This window comes from Monodon monoceros, unplaced genomic scaffold (genome assembly GCF_005190385.1).
Source record: "Monodon monoceros isolate NGI ecotype Baffin Bay Population unplaced genomic scaffold, NGI_Narwhal_1 Super_Scaffold_18, whole genome shotgun sequence".
NCBI classification, from domain to species: domain Eukaryota; kingdom Metazoa; phylum Chordata; class Mammalia; order Artiodactyla; family Monodontidae; genus Monodon; species Monodon monoceros.
The window spans coordinates 175,978,454-176,003,308 of NW_021703774.1; the positions used below are offsets into that span (position 1 = coordinate 175,978,454).

General features: G+C 44.5%; 1 protein-coding gene across 6 annotated transcripts in view; it reads right to left on the reverse strand.

The window, feature by feature from the left end:
* CAMTA1 (calmodulin binding transcription activator 1) overlaps positions 1–24,855 on the reverse strand; it is an 823,330-nt gene that overhangs the window by 590,951 nt on the left and 207,524 nt on the right. For all 6 annotated transcript variants that reach the window (XM_029227275.1, XM_029227277.1, XM_029227281.1 and 3 more), the window contains one exon: positions 5,910–5,977. In XM_029227275.1, coding sequence (XP_029083108.1) covers positions 5,910–5,977 — 68 coding nt within the window. The remainder of the gene's footprint in view (positions 1–5,909; positions 5,978–24,855) is intronic.

A 24,855-nucleotide genomic window follows, 5' to 3' on the forward strand; every position in this document is an offset into this window, starting at 1 on the left:
CGCCTGGCCCCTCTCCGCTGGTCTGCGCAGGTGCGAGTCTGCCGCTCAACCACGAGCCCTCACACTGCCGCGCACCCAGTCAAAGCTCCTGCTTCTCTGCGTGCAAGCCCTTCAGAGACAACAGGGAAGGCGCGGTCCTGCCCCTGGGGAGCTCGCTGTCCCCGTGAGGAGGTAAGACTTCCACACTTATGATCACTAAATTGTCAAAAACTGATGACAAAGAACGTGGGCTGCAGAAGCTGACAGAGAAGAGGGCTCCCCGTGAGTTGGCGTGTTTGGGGGACCTCCCGGGAAGACGTCAGATCCGAGGGGCGGGCAGATTGGGCATTTGAGGGGAGGTCAGTGGCCTCTGAAGAGCAGTAAGCAGCCCCCTAACTGTAATGGGTACTTTGCAGTGGGGAGTCAAAGAAAAAGATTGAGAAAGGGAGGTTGAGGCAGAATAAGGGCCTTGAACACAACACTGGGCTTCATCTCATAAGAAGTTGCTAAGGTTTTCAAGGAGAACAGCAATGTAACAAAAGGAGCGTTTCAGGGAAACCAGCGGGAGGAAAGGAGTCCAGCCTGGAGAGGCGAGTGTCCAGAGCTGTTTCATAACCCAAGCATGATGCAGGTGGCAAGGGCCGAACCTGGGGGACACAGGAAAGTAAGGATGTGAATTACAGTTTGCAACTGGCAGAACTGGTGACTAATTCTATTCAGGGGATGAAAGAGAAAGAGGGGCCGTGAAGGAGGACAAGGTGTGAGCTTTGGACCCTTTAAGATGAGGTTCTGACAACAAGGGAAATCAGAGAACGGAAACAGAGCAGAAGTGAGGGCAGGAGGGAGAGGAAAGATGATGAGTTTGAGATAATAACATGACATCCAGGCGGCCCAGGAGAGAGGTTCAGACTTGGGGAAGGTCCACAGAGGGTTAATAGTCAAACCCTGGAGTTCTTGGAGTCCTGGGAGGGAGAACTTTGGAGGAAAGGGCAGAAGACCCAAGACTTGTTCCTACCACTGGGGTGGGAAAGGTCCAGGGCAGAAGAAGCAGTGGACCTACAGGGTCCTGAGAGCCGGGAGAGCGAGGGTGGGTCTCTCGCCGAGTCCCTTGGGTCTTCTTGAAACTCAGGTCTCACTTTTCTTCTCCTTTCCTTCCAGAACCCTCCCTCTATTGGCTGTTTTACTGCTTATTGACCAAGAAGCATTTAGTGTTCATTATAGGAAAATTCTATTATTAGAACTTTAGTGCTTCAGCATTAAGATGTCATCTATTTAAATCTAATTAATTAATTAGATAATGAATAACATTTTCCAGCCTCCTTCTAACCGATACACACAGGATTCCTGGGAAGGAAGTGTTTTCAATTCCATTTTGAGCTTTGCGTGTCCCCGGCTTCCAAGGAAGTTTGCATGTTTCCCAGGGGAGGAGAAATAAATTATTGGGATTGTTAAGTTTTGCAGCCCGCCTGCCTGTGCTCTGCTGGGCTCTGCTCTCCACCCTGGGGGGAAGTGTGTGCTTCTCTACACTGCCTGCAACTCCGGGCTAAATCCATCTCCAGAGGCCAGCACAGGAACCCACAGCCAAGCTCACCAGCAAAGGGAGGCTGGGTCTCCCGGGTGGTTCAGAATTCGTGGAGATGGGAGGTGGGAAAGAATAGTGGAACAATTTGCGGGGCCACCTTCAAATCCCACACCAGCAGAGGGTTAGCATCAAAGCTAAGTTTGTGGGCTTTGCAATAAGATAATCCTGGGTTCAAATTCCAGTTCCAACATTCGCTGTGCAACCTTGGACAGATAATACACCCTCTCTCCATCTCATCGCCTGGCAGAGGTGTTGAAAGGAGTTACAAGCCCACAGAAGTACCCCAGAGCACAGTACAAGGGCAATCTATACAAGACAAAAAGAGAGTCAACCCAGGTCTCTCCCTTCAAACCCTGACTCACTCTCTCATTCATTTCACAAATATTCATGGAGCACCCACCGTGTGTCCAGCAGCGCTGCAGGCATTGGGGAGGCCCCTTGAACAAGCTAGACCGAAAGTCCCTCTCCTTGTGGTACTTTTACTTTTGGGGAGAGGAGGTCAGATAATGAATAAGTGAATTAAACAAATAAATAGGGGAACTACGCAGTGTGTCAGATGGTGATAAGCACACTAGAGAAACAGAAAACAGGGAAAGAGGAAAGGGATTCTGGCTGGATGAGAGGGGTGCGATTCTAAATTGTGGGTTCAGGGAGGGCCTCACAGAGAAAGTGACAAAGAATCAAGGCCAGAAGGAGGAGCTGGAAGAACGTACAAGACGGAGGGTGGAAGCTCTTGATTCCAAGGTTCTAAATCCACGCGGTGGGGTGGGGAGTGTGGAGTCCCCTGGGGTCTCCCTGCGGCATTACTATAGTGCTGGGCACACAGCAAGTGCCAAATAAAGACGTCCTGAAGGGTGATTTCTCAAGGTGCCATTTCCAGAAGATCCCAGGTGCTGATAATACAATATGGGCTGTTTCAACAATCTGCATTCAGCCCTGTCATAGCGCCACTGCTGCCCCCGGGACCCCCAACCCTGGGAGCCTCCTTGTAGCACACTTCATTATTAAACAGGTGAGCGGGGCTCCCAGGACCTTCTCTGTAATTAGGGCAGGATCTGAGCAAGGGCTCTATTTATAACCCCCAGCCATCAGCAAGCCACGGAGACAAGGAGTGGGTCCCTCTGCAGCTCCTATACCAACATCTATATGTGAGCTGAATACAACAATTAATTTAATAGGGATTCCTCCACACAAACAACGTATCATTTTATTAGGAAACTCTATAAATGTCAGTGGTGCAATTCATTTTTATTAATTTTCTAAAATGAAATTAGCAGCAGCAGCAAAGAGAAGTTGTATCGCCTCCTCGTTCAACAGAGTTTTGGTGTCATTAATTCCTTAATACCAGGAGGCCGGTTTGCAAAAGCTCAGCAGTTCACTGCGTCAATTAATTTCAATACAAGAGAAGGCGGGGTGGGGAGATCCAAACTCAACTCAACAACTACTTTAAGAAGATTCTTGAACAATCACAGCAACTTTTCCCCCTCCTGGGACAAGACGCTTTCAAGTGTAAACACGGATTGGATAATATAAGACTAATAGGAAACGTTCTGTCTTCACCCTCTGCCCTTAGGAAAGAAATTCGTCCTTCCAAAGCCTGGAGAGATTGTGGAAGGTGCGTCCTAAAATCAAAGCCTCCAGGAGGCCTGGGGACAGCTCCTTGCAGACAAGAGGGACGATGACACCCCCGTGCTTGGACATGGACCCTCACAGCATGCAAAGAAAGATCACAAATACTATCTCATTCAGTCCTCATCGTGACCCAGTGAGGACAGAATCAACATTGACCCCTGTTTCATGCGTGAAGAAGAAAAAGTAGACCTTTGAAAGGGGATGAAATGACTTTCTTAAAGTCACAGAGCTACTGAGTGACAGGGCCAAGGCTCAAACCCAGATTTGTCAATATCGAAACCCACACTCCTTCTCTGCTGCCGGGGCACCCCTTGTGCCTCGGGATGGGAAGGCTCTCAGCTCTATTTATACTCCCAAAAGTCAAGTGAGTCAGGCATGACCATGAGTGACATTCGCTTCTCAGTGGAAACCCAAATTCAGACTGAAACGTGAGGCAGAATCCCCGCCTTGTTGTGCAGTCAGAGGGCAGCTGAAACAGGACATGTGTCTGCATATCTGAAATCAGATGTCTGGCCCGGGACACGTTCCAGAAACTCTCACTCTCTGGCTAAAGAGAAGCTCTTTCCTTCCACTTAGATTCAGGGAGTGTTTTGCTGAGGAGTGAAGGGAGTGTGGAGCGGCTGGAGGCTGCTCGAAATGAGAACCGCTGTGGGGAGCCAGGAAATGGTGCTGAAGCAGGGATCAGACAGGCTCTCTTCCGTCCAGAGAAGCTAGGGCAGCAGTTCTCAAAGTGAGGTCCCAGGCCAGCTGCACCCCCTCACCTGGGAACCTGTTAGAAATAACAGGTGCTCAGGTCCCACACCAGACATACTGAATCAGAAACTGGGGGTGGGGTGCAGCACATTACTTTAACAAGCCCTTCAGCTCATTCTGATGCCTGCTCAAGTTTGGGAACCACTGCCCTGGAAGAAGATGTCCCCAGAAGGAAGGAGAGATGAGTGTGCCAGGCTTTCCATGGTACAGGACACGGCTGTGCTCACCAAAGAGTAGACTGCATCACCATTCATTCTCCCTGCCCCTACTCTGACCCCACTGTAGCAAAGAATGTCCTTCTTGGCCTCATTCTTATTGGGCTCAGCTACGGGAATTACTTTGGCTCATGGATTTGTGAGCAGGTGTGACATATGATGCCACATCCAGCATCATATCCAGCGGTTTTCACTGTGCCTGCCTTGGATTGATTGCCTTGGGCTTTTAAGCCTCTGCCATCCCCCATGAGAACCAGATGTCCCAGACAGGGAAGGGATGGGGGCAGGAGGAGGCTTCCTCAGCCTAGGTTCTACAACAGAAAGACACATCTCCAGTGGTCCTGAAGTCAACCCAAAGCCACAGCCACCCCACAGATCCATGAGCAGGAAATAAAAATGTATTGTTATAAGTCACTTAGTTTGGAGATTGTTTCTTACAAGGCATTATCACATCAAAAGCTGACTGATACAAACCATTTGATTTTATAGCAAAGGAAATCACAGCCTCAGAAGGCTGAGGAGTTGAAGACATCCTACAGAGGGGTTCAGGCTGAAAGGTAAAAGAATCAGAGTCAACCTCTACCCTCACTTGGAGGATGCAGATCTCAGGAACTAATCCTCCTTTCCTCAGTATCCTCTGACCTCCTTCAAAATGGAAAATTCTGTCCTCATCTAATGGATGCTGACCAGTAAAAACCTAAGCCTCATGAAGAAATATGTTAAAGAATCTTCTAGACTGAGGAAACATCTTTCCTCCATGGCTCACAAAGGATGAACAGGTCAAGCTGATGGCCAAGTGGGCAGAGGACACACCCCCAACCCTTTCCCTGGTCTCCCAGTTAACAAATTTGGAGAATTTGGTGCTTCTGGACAAAGGGAACAGACTGGGCTTTCTGCCTCTCACATTCAAACCCACAGAGCAGTTATCCTGTAAGCCGCACTCCAGCTAACACCACTCAGGCTGTTAAACACCTGGCCCCGTCACCGCTGATAGAAAAACTGTGGCAATTGGAAGAGAGTGGCCGGGTATTTCCAAAGCTCTAGAATGGAACATACTAAAAATGAAAACATGAGAGCTAGGGAGGAAAGAAGAGGCTGCCTTTAAAAATCAACCCTAAATCCCAATGTCTCCATTCTTCACAAAAGAATATCACTTGTACTGACAGAACTCAAGTCAGCTGGATCTTCACCAATTCCCTCCATTCCCAAGTGGTGAGACTAGTTCCGTGTCCATGGCAGTTGACAGGTTCACGGACATTGACTAAATAATAAACTGCAAACTTAGCCGTGAATTCTGATTTGGGAGACCTTAACACCATCAAGAAAAACTTGACTTTCAGTTTGTAAAACGTGTTGAGATGAAAGTGGACAGGTGAGGTAGTTTCCCTTTTAGAAAGTAAGTTTCTAGAGAACACGGGTGTCAGATGGGCACTTTCCCAAAATAAACTTCCCCTGATGGTCCTGCCTGCCAAACCTTTTCTAAGCACCCGACTGAAGGATCCAGCGTCAAGCCAGCAGCTTAAAATTTCCAACTTGCATGATAGCAGCTGCCCTCTTTTTTTTAATCCATCCAATTGCAGTCACTACCACCGTCTTAGGCTGATGACTGAGACCTCAATGTCACAAGCTCTCAGGCAGAACATGGCATTTTGAACTTGCCCATGAATTGACTGGCCAAATCAGGTAATCAATGAAAATCAATCCATTTACTGTACATATTTGAAAAACTGTGAGATCTGGGACATTACCTTGTCTTAGGGGATGTGGTTAGCCATTCTTCGTGTTTCTCAAATGTTATTAAATAAGCTGCAATTTCCTGAAACAGAAGAATAAAAAGATAATAACAACAATTAGCTCACATTGGATCCTGAGCGGTAAGAAAGTTTTTTGCTGTTTCCCAGCCGCTGTCCTCTTTTGTGAGGCCGGAACCCCATCTCCAGTGGAGAAACACTCGACTTGGACTGTGTTTCTATTTTGACTTTTTTAAGACCTTTCCATTCAACCTGCCATACTATAATAATCAAAGCACTGGGTTTCTGAGTCAGTGGCAAGGACAAAGATTTTTCTCTGTAGGAGGAAAACATCAGACACCATTTCAGCTTCTAAATGTCATTAATTTGAAGGAGGGGAAAAACACATGCCAACAACAGGTCTCCACTCATGCAAGGTCAGAATTGGAACATTTAGTTGGTCTCCTTCTGAAGCTGGAGTAACCTTTCATCACTGTCACGAGAAATGTTGCCTTCTCTCAGCATGAGCCCCAAGCCCCGAGCCAAATCACACAAAGATTAAAAAGAAAAGAAAAGAAAAAGCCATATTACAGAGACAGAGACAGAGAGACAGAAAGAGAGAGAGAGAGAGAGTTAACCTTTCCCACTACTGATAACTTAATGTATTGAGGAGCACTTCAGAATGAAGAGCAATGTCTACAGAGTTGAAGGCAAAGATGGAAGAAATGTGGGCACCTGGAGGTAAATTAAATATTTATAAACACAACAACATCACTGCAGATAGAATTACTGATTTATTAACAATTTCCATAAAAAGCCAGTGGGTGACATCCACATAAGTCATTGCTCGGGCTCTGAGGCATGACGTGGCCCATTACTTCCAGCTCCAAATGAATCTGCTAACGTGAAATTGGCAGGGACTGTAAGTTAGATTAAGGTTGGACTAGTACACAGTTCCCTTGTTCTTGGTGATGATACAGTACGGAGCTGCCGCCCTTGACAACCAGAAAAATGTGGAGAACGGGCCTCCCTTCTCAACTTTCTGTGCAGCTGGGGTTCGTGGAGGGCTCCTCGTGATAGAGCAGCCTGGCCACCTCAGTCCAGAAGACTGGACCTTTCACCAAGAAGCTGGGAAGCAGAAACCTATGACAAAAACAGAGCTGCCTTGTTGTACAGATTTTTACTGTTGACTGCAACCAAAGAAGCTGATCAACCAGCACATTGTTCCCTCTCGTCCCTGAGAGAGAACATATTCTCTTTCCCCTCCTTAGAAGATGTCTTCCCTAAGGTGTCACCATAGATAGGTATAACCTCCCCTGTCTGGCCCTCCTAACTCTTCATGACAGGACGGGTTGCCCATCCTCTGTGCTCCCATGGCACCCAGCACCTTCCCCCAGTGTGCAGGATTTATCACTGCATCCTAAGGGCTCGTTTACTTGGATAGCATCCCCCCACTGGGCCATGTACTCCTCAAGTGCAAGGAATATGTCATCACTGATGTATCCCTGGGACCTCACAATGTCCTGATAAGTGTTTGTTAGACAGATGGATGGATGAGTGGGTGGGTGGGTGGGTGCATGGGGGGAGGGAGGGAGGAAGAGTGGGCATTAGAGAAATAAAATTGCATCTATGAATGCCTGTGTGTGTGTCCTGAGTATGTTGCGTGTTTGTACATGTTTATTACTTAAGATAGTTGAAGCAAGTGCAAAAGCAGCAAAACCCAGCAGCTCCTAGATAAACATTTACTGGTGATTTAATTAACTCTAAGTCACTGTGGGAAGGTGATATAGTATCACAGTTAAGAGCACATGCTTTAGAAGCAAACAGACCTGGCTTGGGGTGCTGGCTCTGCCACTTATGCACTCTCTGATCTTGAGAACATCACTTAACCTGTCTAGACCTCAGTTTCCTATGAAACTGAGATAATACCACCTCATGGGTAATTATAAGGAGTGAAAATTCTTAATACCCTGACTGGCGTATAGCTATGCCCCACGATCATCACTATCATGATTATGACTAGAAGGTCTACGTGTTGCAAGCTGGCTCCACAGAGGCCCCGAGGAGGCAGCAGGTACCAAATGGTCCAGCTCAGAATCTTCCAGCGCTGCTGGACTTACATTCATCGATCCCACCCTCCACCCCCTTCCACCCCCATCCACCCCCTATTCCCACAGTGAATGGTATCATCACAGTGACTCTTCAGAGTTAGTTGGAGTCAATCCTTCCCTTTATCTACTGGTGCCCATTTGGTTGCACAAAGCATTCATTCATTCACCTCAGAGACCTAACTAACATTTTGAATCTCAAGAGAATAGTAAACAGGACATGCTGAGCATCTTCTTCAAAATAAACATTTGTAACAGTATTGTCATGGAATGTAGTTATCTTGTAAAGAATTATAGGATTGACGTTTTTCTAATACTTTCAGAAAAGGAGTTCAGAATTTATACAATAATAAACACCAGGTCTTGAAACAATCTGCATATTATAAACTATTCAAGTGTGTAGCTTTCAATCTACAATAATAAGTTTCCCAGAAACTAAATAGGCATGAGCTGATAATGAAAGGTATGTATGAACATGGGTTATCATGTGTGACAGTCATTAATGAAACTGAACAATTGAATGACCTTGACAGCAGGCAGTGGCTAGAGTCAGGAAGTGCCACTTCCTAGGTGCCCATCTACCTGAATTTCAGAAGCCTTGATATCTGGGGGAATAGTCTATGCCAACTGGAACCCCTGGGATCCATGCCCTTGCCCAGGATCATGCTGAGAGCTAAGTGACCCCTAATGGCCCAGAAGGATGGAGGCACAGGGCACCCCAGACACCTCTAGATTCATCACAGTGTCCCAAAGACCCAGACTCCCAAAGAAGGCCTTTATAAACATCCCTCAGGCAACAGTCACCCCAACCTGGCAGGGCCCCCCTCTACTGCTACTGTCGTGCAAAGAGAAAAACTCCCTGGACTACTTATTGCAATCAATGTTTACTCTACAAATGTTTATTGAGCACCTACTGTGACCAGTCAGAGAATAAGACCACATGAAGCCTGAGAGGGCAGACAGCAGAAGCAAGAAGAAATACAATTCTGCAGCCTGTGGAACAAAGCCACATTTACAGAAAGATAGACAAAAGGAAAAGGAAGAGGACTAGGTACTATGAAGGAACAAGATAAAAACCCAGAAAAACAACTAAATGAAGTAGAGACAGGCAACCTTTCAGAAAAAGAATTCAGAATAATTATAGTGAGGATGATCCAAGACCTCGGAAAAAGAATGGAGGAAAAGATCAAGAAGATGCAAGAAATGCTTAACAAAGACCTAGAAGAATTAAAGAACAAACAAACAGAGATGAACAACACAATAACTGAAAAGAAAACTACACTAGAAGGAATCAATAGCAGAAGAACGGATAAGTGACCTGGAAGACAGAATGGTGCAATTCACTGCTGCAGAACAGAATAAAGAAAAAGGAATGAAAAGAAATGAAGGCAGCCTAAAAGACCTCTGGGACAACATTAAACGCACCAACATTCATGTTATAGGGGTCCCAGAAGGAGAGGAGAGAGAGAAAGGACCCGGGAAAATATTTGAAGAGATTATAGTTGAAAACTTCCCTAACATGGGAAAGGAAATAGTCACCCAAGTCCAGGAAGCATAGGGAGTCCCAGGCAGGATAAACCCAAAGAGAAACATGCTGAGACACATAGTAATCAAATTGACAAAAATTAAAGACAAAGAAAATTATTAAAAGCAACAAGGGAAAAATGACAAATAACATACAAGGGAACTCCCATAAGGTTAACAGCTGATTTCACAGCAGAAACTCTACAAGCCAGAAGGGAGTGGCATGATATATTTAAAGTGATAAAAGGGAAGAACCTACAACCAAGATTACTGTACCCGGCAAGGATCTCATTCAGTTTCGATGGAGAAATGAAAAGCTTTACAGACAAGCAAAAGCTAAGAGAATTCAGCACCACCAAACCAGCTCTACAACAAATGCTAAAGGAATTGCTCTAAGTGGGAAACACAAGAGAAGAAAAGGACCTACAAAAACAAACCCAAAACAATTAAGAAAATGGTAATAGGAAATGGTAATAGGAACATACATATCAATAATCACCTTAAGTGTGAATGGATTAAATGCTCCAACCAAAAGACAGATGTTCGCTGACTGGATACAAAAACAAGACCCATCTATATGCTGTCTACAAGAAACCCACTTCAGACCTAGGAACACATACAGACTGAAAGTGAGGGGATGGAAAAAGATATTCCATGCAAATGGAAATCAAAAGAAAGCTGGAGTAGCAATACTCATAACAGATAAAATAGACTTTAAAATAAAGAATGTTACAAGAGACAAGGAAGGACACTACATAATGATCAAGGAATCAATCCACGAAAAAAATATAACAATTATAAATATACCTAAAGACCTAAATGTAAGGCCAGACACTATAAAACTCTTAGAGGAAAACATAGGCATAATACTCTATGACATAAATCACAACAAGATCCTTTTTGACCCTCCTAAAGAAATGGAAATAAAAACAAAAATAAACAAATGGGACCTAATGAAACTTAAAATCTTTTGCACAGCAAAGGAAACCATAAACAAGATGAAAAGACAACCCACAGAATGGGATAAAATATTTGCAAACGAAGCAACTGACAAAGGATTAATCTCCAAAATATAAAAGCAGCTCATGCAGTTCAATAACAAAAAACAAACAACCCAGTCCAAAAATGGGCAGAAGACCTAAACAGACATTTCTCCAAAGAAGATATACAGATCGCCAACAAACACATGAAAGGATGCTCAACACCACTAATCACTAGAGAAATGCAAATCAAAACTACAATGAGGTATCCCTCACACCAGTCAGAATGGTCATCATCAAAAAAATCTACAAACAATAAATGCTGGAGAGGGTGTGGAGAAAAGGGAACACTCTTGCACTGCTGCTGGGAATGTAAATTGATACAGCCACTATGAAGAACAGTTTGGAGGTTCCTGAAAAAACTAAAAATAGAACTACCATATGACCCAGCAATCTCACTACTGGGCATATACCCTGAGAAAACCATAATCCAGAAAGAGTCATGTACCACAATGTTCATTGCAGCTCTATTTACAATAGCCAGGACATGGAAGCTACCTAAGTGTCCATCGACAGATGAATGGATAAAGAGGACGTGGCACATATACACGATGGAATATTACTCAGCCATAAAAAGAAATGAAACTGAGTTATTTATAGTGAGGTGGATGGACATAGAGTCTGTCATACAGAGTTAAGTAAGTCAGAAAGAGAAAAACAAATAACATTCGCTAACACATATATATGGAATCTAAAAAAAAAAGGTTCTGAAGAACCTGGGGCAGGACAGGAATAAAGACGCAGACATAGAGAATGGACTTGAGGACATGGGGAGGAGGAAGGGTAAGCTGAGACAAAGTGAGAGAATGGCATGGACATATATACACTACCAAATGTAAAATAGCTAGTGGGAAGCAGCCACATAGCACAGGGAGATCAGCTCAGTGCTTTGTGACCACCTAGAGGGGTGGGATAGGAAGGGTGGGAGGGAGACGCAAGAGGGAGGGGATATGGGGATATATGTATATGTACAGCTGATTCACTTTGTTACAGCAGAAACTAACACAACATTGTAAAGCAACTATACTCCAATAAAGTTGTTAAAAAAATTATAAATATATATGCACCCCCAACATCAGAGCACCTCAGTACATAAGGAAAATGCTAACAGCTATAAAAGAGGAAATGGACAGTAACACAATAATAGTGGAGGACTTTAACACCTCACTTACACCAATGAACAGACCGTCCAGACAGAAAATTAATAAGGAAACACAAGCTTTAAATGACACTTATAGGACATTCCATCAGAAAACAGCAAATTACACTTTATTCTCAAGTGCACATGGAACATTCTCCAGGATAGATCACATCTTGGGTCACAGATCAAGCCTTGGTAAATTTAAGAAAAATGAAATCATATCAAGCATCTTTTCCGACCAAAACACTATGACATTAGAAATAAATTACAGGGAAAAAAACATAAAAAAACATAAAAACGTGGAGGCTAAACAATACATTACTAAATAACCAAGAGATCACTGAAGAAATCAAGGAGGAAATCAAAAACTATGTAGAGACAAATGACAACAAAAACACAATGATCCAAAACCTATGGGATGCAGGGACTTCCGTGGTGGTGCAGTGGTTAAGAATCCACCTGCCAACGCAGGGGACACGGGTTCAAGCCCTGGTCCAGGAAGATCCTACATGCCGCAGAGCAGCTAAGCCCATGCGCCCCAATTACTGAGCCTGTGCTCTAGAGCCCACGAGCCACAACTACTGAGCCCGAGTGCCACAACTACTGAAGCTTGCATGCCTAGAGCCCCTGATCTGCGATAAGAGAAGCCACTGCAATTAGAAGCCCGTGCACTGCAACATAGAGTAGCCCTTGCTCACCACAACTTGAGAAAGCCCATGCACAGCAACGAAGACCCAACGCAGCCAGAAATAAATAAATAGATTTATTTTTTTTAATCCTACGGGATGTAACAAAAGCAGTTCTAAGATGGAAGTTTATAACAATACAATCCTACCTCAAGAAACAAGAAAACTCTCAAATAAACAATCTAACCTTACACCTAAAGTAAGTAGAGGAAGAAGAACAAACAAACCCCAAAGTTAGTAGAAGGAAAGAAATCATAAAGATCAGAGCAGAAATAAATGAAATAGAAACAAAGAAAACAATAGCAAAGATCAATAAAACTAAAAGCTGGTTCTTTGAGAACATAAACAAAATTGATAAACCTTTAGACAGACTCATCAAGAAAAAGAGGGAGAGGACTCAAATCAGTAAAATTAGAAATGAAAAAGGAGAAGTTACAATGGACATTGCAGAAATACAAAGCATCCTAAGAGAATACTACAAGCAACTCTATGCCAATAAAATGGACAACCTGGAAGAAATGGACAAATTCTCAGAAAGGTATAACCTTCAAATACTGAACCAGGAAGAAATAGAAAATATGAACAGACCAATCACAAGTAATGAAATTGAAACTGTGATTAAAAATGTTCCAACAAGGGGCTTCCCTGGTGGCGCAGTGGTTGAGAGTCCACCTGCCGATGCAGGGGACACGGGTTCGTGCCCTGGTCCGGGAAGATCCCAGATACTGTGGAGCAGCTGGGCCCGTGAGCCATGGCCGCTGAGCCTACGCATCCGGAGCCTGTGCTCTGCAACAGGAGAGGCCACGGTAGTGAGAAGCCCACGTACCACAAAAAAAAATAAAAAAACTTCCAACAAACAAAAGTCCAGGACCAGATGGCTTCACAGGTGAATTCTATCAAACATTTAGAGAAGAGCTAACACCCATCGTCTCAAACTCTTACAAAAAATTGCAGAAGAAGGGGGCTTCCCTCGTGGCGCAGTGGTTGAGAGTCTGCATGCCGATGCAGGGGACACGGGTTCGTGCCCCGGTCCGGGAAGATCCCACATGCCACAGAGCGACTGGGCCCGTGAGTCATGGCCCCTGAGCCTGTGTGTCCGGAGCCTGTGCTCCACAACGGGAGAGGCCACAACAGTGAGAGGCCCGCGTACTGCAAAAAAAAAAAAAAAAAATTGCAGAGGAAGGAACACTCCCAAACTCATTCTATGAGGCCACCATCACCCTGATATCAAAACCAGACAGAGATGCTACAAAAAAAGAAAATTACAGACCAATATCACTGATGAATATAGATGCAAAAATCCTCAACAAAATACTGGCAAACAGAATCCAACAATACATTAAAAGGATCATACACCATGATCAAGTGGGATTTATCCCAGGGATGCAAGGATTCTTCAATATACACAAATCAATCAATGTGATACACCATATTAACAAACTGAAGGATAAAAACCATATGATCATCTCAATAGATGCAGAAAAAGCTTTTGACAAAATTCAGCACCCATTTATGATAAAAACTCTCCAGAAAGTAGGCATAGAGGGAAACTACCTCAGCATAATAAAGGCATATATGACAAACCCACAGCAAACATCATTCTCAATGGTGAAAAACTGAAAGCATTTCCTCTAAGATCAGGAGCAAGACAAGGAGTTCCACTCTCGCCACTATTATTCAACATAGTTTTGGAAGTCCTAGCCACGGCAATCAAGAAGAAAAAGAAATAAAAGGAATAAAAATTGGAAAAGAAGAAGTAAAACTGTCACTGTTTGCAGATGACATGATACTTTACATAGAGAATCCTAAAGATGCCACCAGAAAACTACTAGAGCTAATCAATGAAATTGGTAAAGTTGCAGGATACAAAATTAATGCACAGAAATCTCTTGCATTCCTTTACACTAACAATGAGAGATCAGAAAGAGAAATTAAGGAAACAATCCCATTCACCATTGCAACGAAGAGAATAAAATACCTAGGAATAAACCTACCTAAGGATGTAAAAGACCTGTACTCAGAAAACTATAAGACACTGATGAAAGAAATCAAAGGTGACACAGATGGAGAGATATACCATGTTCTTGGATTGGAAGAATCAATATTCTGAAAGTGACTATATTACCCAAAGCAATCTACAGATTCAATGCAATCCCTATCAAATTACCAATGGCATTTTTTCCAGAACTAGAACAAAAAATCTTAAAATTTGTATGGAGACAGAAAAGACCTTGAATAGCCAAAGCAATCTTGAGGGAAAAAAACGGAGGTAGAGGAATCAGACTCCCTGACTTCAGACTATATTACAAAGCTACAGTAGTCAAGACAATATGGTACTGGCACAAAAACAGAAATATAGATCAATGGAACAGGATAGAAAGCCCAGAGATAAACCCATGCATCTATGGTCACCTTATCTTTGATAAAGGAGGCAAGAATATACAGTGGAGAATAGACAGCCTCTTCAATAAGTGGTGCTGGGAAAACTGGATAGCTACATGTAAAAGAATGACATTAGAACACTCACTAACACCATACACAAAAATAAACTCAAAATGGATTAAAGACCTAAATGTAAGACCAGACAATATGAAACTCTTAGAGGAAAACATAGGCAGAACGCTCTATGATGTAAATCACAGCAAGATCTTTTTTGACCCACCTCCTAGAGTAATGGAAATAAAAACAAAAATAAACAAATGGGACCTAATGAAACTTAAAAGCTTTTGCACAGCAAAGGAAACCATAAACAAGCCTAGAAAACAACCCTCAGAATGGGAGAAAATATTTGCAAATGAATCAACAGACAAACGATTAATCTCCAAAATATATAAACAGCTCATGCAGCTCAATATTAAAATAACAAACAACCCAATCCAAAAATGGGCAGAAGACCTAAATAGACATTTCTTCAAAGAAGACATACAGATGGCCAAGAAGCACATGAAAAGATGCTCAACATCACTAATTATTAGAGAAATGAAAATCAAAACTACAGTGAGGTTATCACCTCACACTGGTTAGAGTGGGCATCATCAGAAAATCTATAAACAACAAATGCTGGAGAGGGTGTGGAGAAAAGGGAACCCTCTTGCACTGATGGTGGGAGTGTAAATTGATACAGCCACTATGGAGAACAGTATGGAGGTTCCTTAAAAAACTAAACATAGAATTACCATATGATCCAGCAATCCCACTACTGGACATATACCCAGAGAAAACCGTAATTCAAAAAGACACATGCACCCCAGTGTTCATTGCAGCACTGTTTACAATAGTCAGGTCATGGAAGCAACATAGATGCCCACTGACAGACGAATGGACAAAGAAGATGTGGTACATATACACAATGGAATATTACTCAGCCATAAAAGGAATGAAATCGGGTCATTTGTAGAGATGTGGATGGACCTAGAGACTGTCATACAGAGTGAAGTAAGTCAGAAAGAGAAAAACAAATATCGTATATTAACGCATATATGTGGAATCTAGAAAAATGGTACAGATGAACTGGTTGCAGAGCAGAAATTGAGACACAGAAGTAGAGAAAAAACATATGGACGCCAAGGGGGGAAAGCGGGGTGTGGGTGGAGTGGTGGTGTGATGAATTGGGAGAGTGGGATTGACATATATACACTAATATGTATAAAATGGATAACTAATAAGAACCTGCTGTGTAAAAAATAAAAAAATTTTAAATAAAGAGCACATGAAGCCTGCTCTTAAAGAGCTCACAGCCAGGCACAGAGATAAGTCAACATAATAGTGGGGTGTTCACGCCATCACGGGGTCAACTGTCCTGTCAACTCTGTAGGCAGACCAATGGGTCATCTCAGGCCTACAGAGCTGCCATGCAAGCAAGCAGAGGCCCCGGGGAACCACACCAAGTTATGAACTATCTTTGAGCACCAGCCGCCCCTTCCTGCGCTCTCAAGGTAACAAGGACACCTCCCACACAGATCCCCCCTGGGTGGAGCCCCTGTCCCACTTAAAGGCAGCCCCTCTGAGCAAAGGAAACTGAATTCCCAGAGCCAGGCTTCCTCCTGTGTCATATTCACATTGACTAAGCCCCAGAGCTGGACTCAACCACCAGGGAGCATCGCTGCACTGCTGTCTGGCTCCCAGCTGGATGGGGCGTGTCTGGGTCACCTGTCTACTCCCAGACCCGTGCTGCCCAGCCCATTCCCCTCATTCTGGTTCTGATCTGTCTCATCATCAGGCGGGCAGACCATGGGCCAGACCCTGCGTCCCCAAAGCTTACGATCTTTTTGGGGAGAGAGCTAGGCACACCCCACAGAACCACAAAGAAGAGAAGATGCTAAACAGTGTGGAACAAAGTGAGAACCATCAAAATTCAGAGTAAGGAGGGTCATCCGGGCTACGAAGGGGAACGATTTCGGGGGGAGAAGGACTCCATCATCTGTGTCATCGTTACCATCATAACAGGTAACGTTGGCAGAGTGATGTCTAAGGCCAGCGACTGCTCTAGGACTTCATGGGGGATAGTCTCGCTTAATCTTCAAAACAAACTACAAAGTGAGAACATGCCCGTTTTACAGGTGGGGAAACTTGAGGCACAGAGCAGTTAAGTGGCTTGCCCAAGGTCACACGGCTAAACTCTGTAGAACCCAAAGCCATGCAGAATGGTTCCAGAGCCCACACTCTCCACTACTGATCTGAATTTCTTTAAAGTACAGCTACGGTGTGTTCAGATGGAGAAAAGGAAAACCTGCACGTGTACAGTCATGCTTTCCTAACTCAGGCTAACAGCCTCCTGCTTCCCACTGAGCTGGAGTCACCTCACTGCCCCGCCTCCCTTCAGGGAGCCAGGAGGAGCCAGACTGAGCATCCATCAGCAGGATTCTCTCCTTCCAACAGGATCAGGCTCATTTCCACCCAAAACCCTTGTATGATGCATGGGATCATCTACTTCAGTGATAGGAAAAGTTTTTTTATATCCAGGAACCATTTGCTTTACACGTCTTACAATACAGGCAAAACAACAGACAAAAAGAGACAAACACTCTAGCTGAAGAGGGGAAGAGGTTTTGAAAAAAAAGCATCTTCATCTCAACTGTCTGGCCCTCCCCCTCTTTCCCCAAAGCTCCAGCAACCTAGGGCTCCGAAGAAGACAGACAGAAACACAGATCCGGGCCATCTCATTTTCACAGAGCAGGAAACTGAGGCCCAGAGAAGGGGAGGGACTTGGCCAAGGTCACGTGTTTGTGGCTCAGCCAAGCTGGGACCCGGGACTCCCAATGCCCAGTGCATGATGTTCTTTCCCCTCCTGCCTGTTGCCTCTCAAACTCAAGTCTGGCCCAGGTAATTCACAGAATGCTCAAACCAAAAGAGAGCGTGTCCCAGAGAGGTGCAAACTGGGACTCAAACAAAATCATGTACACAAATGTCCACAGCAGCATTGTTCACAATCGCCAAAAGGCGGAAGCACCCCAGGTGTCTATCAACAGACGGATAGATGGATAAACAGAGTATGGTCTTTCCACACAATAGGTTATTCAGCCACAAAAAGGAATGAAGTTCAAACGCACACTACAACACGGATGAACCTTGAAAACATGCTGGCAGAAGAAGCCAGACACACAAGGCCGCGTGTTGTATGAGCCCATTGATGTGAAATGTGCAGAACAGGCAAATCCGTACAGATAGAAGACAGGTTGGTGGTTGCCAGGAGCTGGACGAAGAGGGGTGGTGGGGAGTGACTGCTAAGGGGTGTGGGGTCTCCTTTTGAGGGGATGAGAATATCTGGAACTAGATAGTGGTGAAGGTTATACAACGTCGAGGATACACTAAATGCCACTAAGGTAAATGTTGTGTGCATCTCACCACAATAAAAAAGAGCGAGAAGAGAGTGCAGACATCCAGGGACGTGTGGCGGGAGTTGAAGAAAATGCCAGTCCTCCCTTCCTACAAGGTTGGACCCTGAACCCAAAGGGCCACCCACATGCCTGCGAGCCTGCCCCAGCTCCCTGGCTCCCGTGGTATCTGTTTTTCCTGGATCCTGAACACTGCATCAGTGCCGAGAAGAGCGACTCGACTGTCAGGATGAAGGAATTCACTGCAGCAGCCAAAGCAAAGACTGTCCAGCTTGCAGGTTTTAAATGTTTAGTTTGCCCTTTGGATGTTCAAATAGAAAAACCGTCACCGAGGTATGATGTCTGTGTGTGGCAGGGGCTCGGGGAACAGGCTGTAGTAGAATCCCCTGTATCTTTTTGGCATTGGGTTCAGTCCCTGCAGGTCAGGGAGGTGGGTGGGCCCCTCCCCAAGGCACTGACCAAGCCCCACCAAGAAGGACAGAGTGGGCAGGACTTCCTGGCATTGTTGCCTGGTCACATGCTCTGTCGCCGTGCATCTCTGCCATCCAAAGTCATGCCAACCGCCCACCATCCAACTGCTAGATGGGCCTGGTCCTGTCTGCCCCCAGGTGATGGGTCAGACAGAAAGCTGCAAAGCCCATCTCGGTAGTGAGCCAGCGAGGCTCGGGGTCATCCTCAGAGGCTGCCCCCAGGACTGGCAGGTGGGAATGCATTGTGCCAACCTGGCTTTTCTTGCCCCTTCCCACCTTGGCCCCCATGCACTGATTCATCCTGCATAACCTGTCTGGCCTTGTTCATGGTTCACCTCTTCCAGGGAGTCTTCCCTGCTGTCTCACTCCACAGTGAACACCAGCTTCTGGAACCTTCTCAGCAGTGGTTGCACCACTCCTGGACTCCTAGCATGCAGGGTTTTCTGTGGCTAGTGTTTCTGTGCCTGGTGGTTCTCCCTTCCTAGTTTCACAACGTCTGGGGAGGGTCTGAGTCTCAGTCCCTACATCACTGTAGAGCCCAGAGTGGTTACTGTACCCAAAGATGACTGTTGGCAGATAGAGGTTGAGTGAAAGAATGCAAAGTTCTCTTCTAAAGGATGCAAACAGAAGGAGCCCACGTATGAGCCAACCCTCGCTGCAAGCTGTGTGGTTGGGGGGTGGACAAATAAAGGTGCAGTTGCCATTGAATTTCGACGCCCTACATGAAGACTTTGGGCAGAAATGTTCCACTAAGCGCTCCACATTCGGAAAGGCAGCACCTGGCCAGCCCATCCGCACCAGGACAGCACTGTCCAGTACAAACATAACGTGGGTCACAAAGGCAAGCCACAGCTGTGATTTTAACACTTCTAGAAGCTACATTTTTTGTAAAGTAAAAAGAAACAGAAATTAATTGTAATAATATATTTTCTATTTTAACCCAATATGTCCAAAATATTATGACTTCACAAATTTTTTAAAAAAGCAGTCATGAGCTATTTCACAAATTTTTTCATACTAAGTTTTCAAACCTCAGTGTGTATTTTCCATTTCTAGCCCATCCCAATTGACAGCAGCCATATTTCAAGTGCTGGGCAGCTACCTGCGGCTGCCGTATTGGACAGAGCAGGTCCAGATACAGACATCACGGGGGCCTGAAAAACACAACATGCCTCCTGGAGCCAAGCCCTCTGTGTCCACAGGGCTTGTGTGGAGCTCAGGTGTGATTGAAGATGCAGCTGCAACAAATGCTTCCTTTGAAGCAGGGCTCACTGCCCCATTGGTCCACCTCAGAGGTCCACCACACCGTGTCCTGCCTCCGGTGTGTGGGAGGCTATGCCTGTTTGGAGGAGGATACGGGATTCTCAGAGGGGCCGAATTCACCTCCATCTCTCAGCCCGAGCTCACTGTCACTTCCATTCCCTCTCCAAGAGCCACCCACTGAGGACAACCCATAGTATCACCCAGCCCAGAGAAACTGGCTTCCCCTTCAGCCATTTCCCCTGAAGCAGCCCTCAGAAAAAGGACCGGTCCCTTCTATTGGCTTTCCGTTCTTCATCTGGGGGTCCAATGTCAGTGAGAGGGAAAGGTCAGTCTCGAGGGGTTTTTAGTGCTTATTGGGACGAACTCAACAAGCAAACAAACAAAAGCAACAACAAGCTATACAGAGATATATTTTGTTTGTTATTCTCCCGAGTCCAAGTAAAGAAAATACCTGCGGTCTACACGATCTCAGATATTTTGCACACACACACCAAAAAAAAAAAAAAAAAGATTTTTCAACCTAAGGGATAAATTTTTAAAGTTTTTTTTTTATGAGAGTTCTGCACAAGGGTTTTATCTGTAAGGGACCAAAGCTGGGGGGGGGGGGGGGAAGCCAGGACTCTCCTAGCAGCTGGCCCCGGCATCTGCTAGAGCCACAAAATGCAATTATGTTACTCCCAAACGAGAAGTAAAAATAGCTTTTTTCCAATATTCTTGGTTTTAAGACTCATACTTTATGTCCTCTGGGTATTTCAGTGGTTCCAGATCTCTGTGTAATGTACTTTATTAGGGATGTGTGAATGTCATATTAATGACTTCTAACCAACATGTTTACAGTGGAAGCAAATTTTCCCAGAACCCACTGCTCACTGCACTTTACAAAAAATAATTGGCTTTAATTTAAATAAATAAATCGCCATTCCTTACCCCACTCCCAGTGGCATCCCTCACCAGCTCTCTCCAGGGCACCCCATGCATGAAGCTGGTGGGTCTCCTCCTCCATGATAAATATTCCAACGCTGGGTCCAAGAGTGCCACGCTCCCTCTTTATACATCCTGTCTCCATCCACTGAAGTACTTCCCAAGAGCCCAGCTGGCCAAGCCAACACCCTCTACAGGATGTTCTGGGTCCCCACCCGCAGGTCCACCCCAAATCATGCTTTTGAAATAACCAGCTCTTGTGATAAACAACAGCATACAGAATAATGGTTTCTACTTTATACATAGGGTATATAAAGGGTATACAAAGGGTAGCATACAATTTGACAATTTATGAGCGTGGTGGCAATTAAGATCTCAGGGACCCAAGGGTGTCTGGAAGACTTTCTACAAAATGGTAAGTAGCAATTCAGGATAAATTCTTAACAGCCCAGATTTGTGAAATAAAGCCTGTTGGCTGTCTGTTATTTAGATGTGGTAAAGCATTCTCATAACCATCAAAGTGCCAATCAGAGCAGAAACAATGAGCTATCATAAAAACAGTCAGAGAAAGATTCAGTGAAGAAGCAATTCCTCCAGTCTCTCCTTCATTTCATTACCCACTCTTTGGTTCAATCAGTCGATGAATTATTGAGCACCTACTATATGCCAGGCACTACACGAGGCCCTAATGATACAAAGACATATGAGTGATGGCCCTGGGAAATAGAATTGGGAAGACAGACAGAGCTGAAGGATCCATCATCAACAGCAAAAAAGATGATGAATGCTAAATTAGCAGCACAAATAATGTGTTCATACTGGGAAGAGAAGGGAAGGTTTTTGCCAAGGAGCCAACATCCAAACTGGGTCTTGAAGGATGAGTAGGAGGTTGCCAGGCTGACAAATGGTAATGGCATTAGGGAAAGAAACAGCATGTGCAGAAACAGGAAAGTGGGAAAAGCAAATGTGTTTAGGAGACTTTGAGTAACATGAAGTCTTAGAGTCTGAAGGGTATAGAACAACAGGACCCAAAGATGGAAAGGGTAGAGAGGCAGCAGACTGTGGAGGAATGAAGATGCCAGGAGAACGCAGCTTTATCCACAAGAGCCAGGGAGCCGTGGAAAGCTTTTAAGTGGAGAGGAGGCACAAAAAGAGCCGTGCTTCAGAAACATCACTCTGATGGTGCCGGGGCAGAGAGGGGGCTACCGACTGTGATTACAGCCCAGGAAGGAGATGGTGAGATCCTGGACTATGACAGTGGAGATGGGCAAGACGGAACTAACTTGAATTTTTTCAAAAGTGAATAAGTACGGCTTGAAAGCCAATTGGCTGGAGAAAATGAGGGACAGTGAGGTAGTGAGGACATCCAAAGGGAGCAAAGGAATCCCAGGGGCTGAATCCACCCGAGATGCGCTTGCTTGGTAAACACAGTATTTGTTCCCGTTTGGTTTATTTGCCAACGTTTAAAAATTGGGAAATGGGGATTTGCAGTTCTCCTAAAACATAAGGTCTGGCCACTCTGGGACCACATCCCTAGAGATCACCCACTGGTTGCAGTTGAGGAGCAGCTGCCCACCATCCCCCCCGGCTGGTCTTTTCACTCACAATACATGCCTGGACCTAGTAGGCATGCGACTTTGGGACTCCCACTCCGATGTTTCCGGCATTGGAAACTGAGTAGGTTGTAGGACCATGAACCATATATGTTACCCAGAAGGAAACAGATTTAGAGCAACAGATTTTAGAAGGAGAGGTATGTTAGCCAGAGTACTCATTGCTTCCTAATACAATGACATTTGCTGATTAAGCTGGACCCAAGATTGCCCCGACTTCTATTTCAATATTGTCCCGGTTGTCAATTTGTTTTTCTCTTAGCTCCAATTTTACCCTTATTTGTCCTGCTTTGTGACACGGAAGATAGGCCCTATAAACATTCTCCCATGCTGGCTTGGCAGGATGTCAAGCTCCTTCCATAGAGCAATGAAGTGCCCCTGCAAGATGATGGTGGCCAGACATCCCTTCTGGTTTCTGTCCTCTGTCACTATTAGTATGATCATCATTATTATTCAGACCAGGAGCCCAGTGACCATGCAGATGAGCGCCAGCCACACCCCCAGGACACCCTCCCTCTACTGGCAGGCTGCAGCTCTGGCCCACCTGACACCCTCAAGCGACCGTGAACCATGTCTGCAGACCAACTGTAACCCATGCCCTTTGGCAGCCAGCGTGTTCCTGTGGTGGCCCTGTGCTCTGAAGAGGTCCGAATTTCAGCCTATGCAGTGAGGGGGGACTCTTCCAGTCCTTAGTTTATTTATTGTCTACTCTTTCGCAGCCTACAGGTAGTTGCTGCTCTTAGAAGTATCAGATACTTCTAGAACACTTAGAATTCTATTTTATCCCTATTAGTAGTCAATCACCTTTTACTAGCTAACAATTCCTTACCTTAAATTTCCTCTGTTCAAATACCCAATATGGTTTCTGTGTCCTGACCCTGACTAATATAAGGATCATCCACATCCCTGAAGATGCTTATAACCTCACTGCTGTGCCATCTTAAAAGACATACTAAAAAGTACAGTGGGAATAAAAAGACACCTGAAGGAAAAGAAGCATGTATTGAGGGAAATATATAAATTACTCCAGTGAGGAATCTATAGCAAGTTTCCTAGATGCCAGCCACATAGTAGTTTGAAAGCCATTGGAACAATGTACGTCCTACACTTTAATTTGTGAGAAGATTGAATCTGCCTATTTGGGGAGATAAAAAGCATTTCTTGTAGAGTGGGAAAAAGTTACTCTATCTCTCTTTGGCTGCACGATTTGGGATACGTCACTTGACATTTCCTCACCTAAAATGTAGGATAACATAACTGTATTACATGAGATAATATATGCAGATTCTTGGCACACTGGGTTAAAACTTTTTAAAATCAGCTCCACTGAGGTATAATTCACATACAATAAAATGCAACTCAGGCTTCCCTGGTGGCACAGTGGTTGAGAATCTGCCTGCTAATGTAGGGGACACGGGTTCGAGCCCTGGTCTGGGAAGATCCCACATGCCGCGGAGCAACTGGGCCCGTGAGCCACAACTACTGAGCCTGCGCATCTGGAGCCTGTGCTCCACAACAAGAGAGGCCGCGATAGTGAGAGGCCCGCGCACCGCAATGAAGAGTGGCCCCTGCTTGCCACAACTAGAGAAAGCCCTCGCACAGAAACGAAGACCCAACACAGCCCAAAATAAATAAGTAAATAAATAAATTTTTTTTAAAAATGCAACTCATTTTAAATGCACAGTTCAATGAATGCTAACAAACAAATCTATTATGTATCTATCACCACATTCAAGATATAAAACATTTTCAGCACCATGAAAAGTTCCTTCATACCCTTTTCAGTTAATCTCTCTCACACCTCCAGCCTCAAGCAAGCATTGATCTGCTTTCTGTCATTGTAGATTAGTTTTGCCTGCTCTCAAAACTTATGTAAATGAAATCATACAGTATGTACTCTCTTTGTTTCTGTTTTCTTTCATTCAAGATAATGTTTTTGAGATTAATCCATGTTGTTGTGTGTATCAGTAGTAATCCATTCTTTTTCATTGTAGAGTATTATTCCATTGTACGGATATATCACAATTTGTTTAGCCATTCAAATGCTGATGAACATTTGTGTTGTTTCCAGTTTGGGGCTGTTATGAATAAACTATTATTAACATTTATATACAAGTCTTTGTGTGGACATGTGTTTTCATTTCTCTTCGGTAAAAACCTAGGCATGAAATGGCTTTGTCATACGGTAAATATGTGTTTAACTTTATATGAAGCTGCCAAAGTGTTTTCCAAAGAGATTGCACTATTTTATATTTCCGTCAGAAATGTGTACAGATTAAAGTTGCTCCACATCTTTGCCAACACTTGGAACTACCTGTTTTTTCAATTTTAGCCATTGTCATGGGTGTGCAGTTATCTCATTGC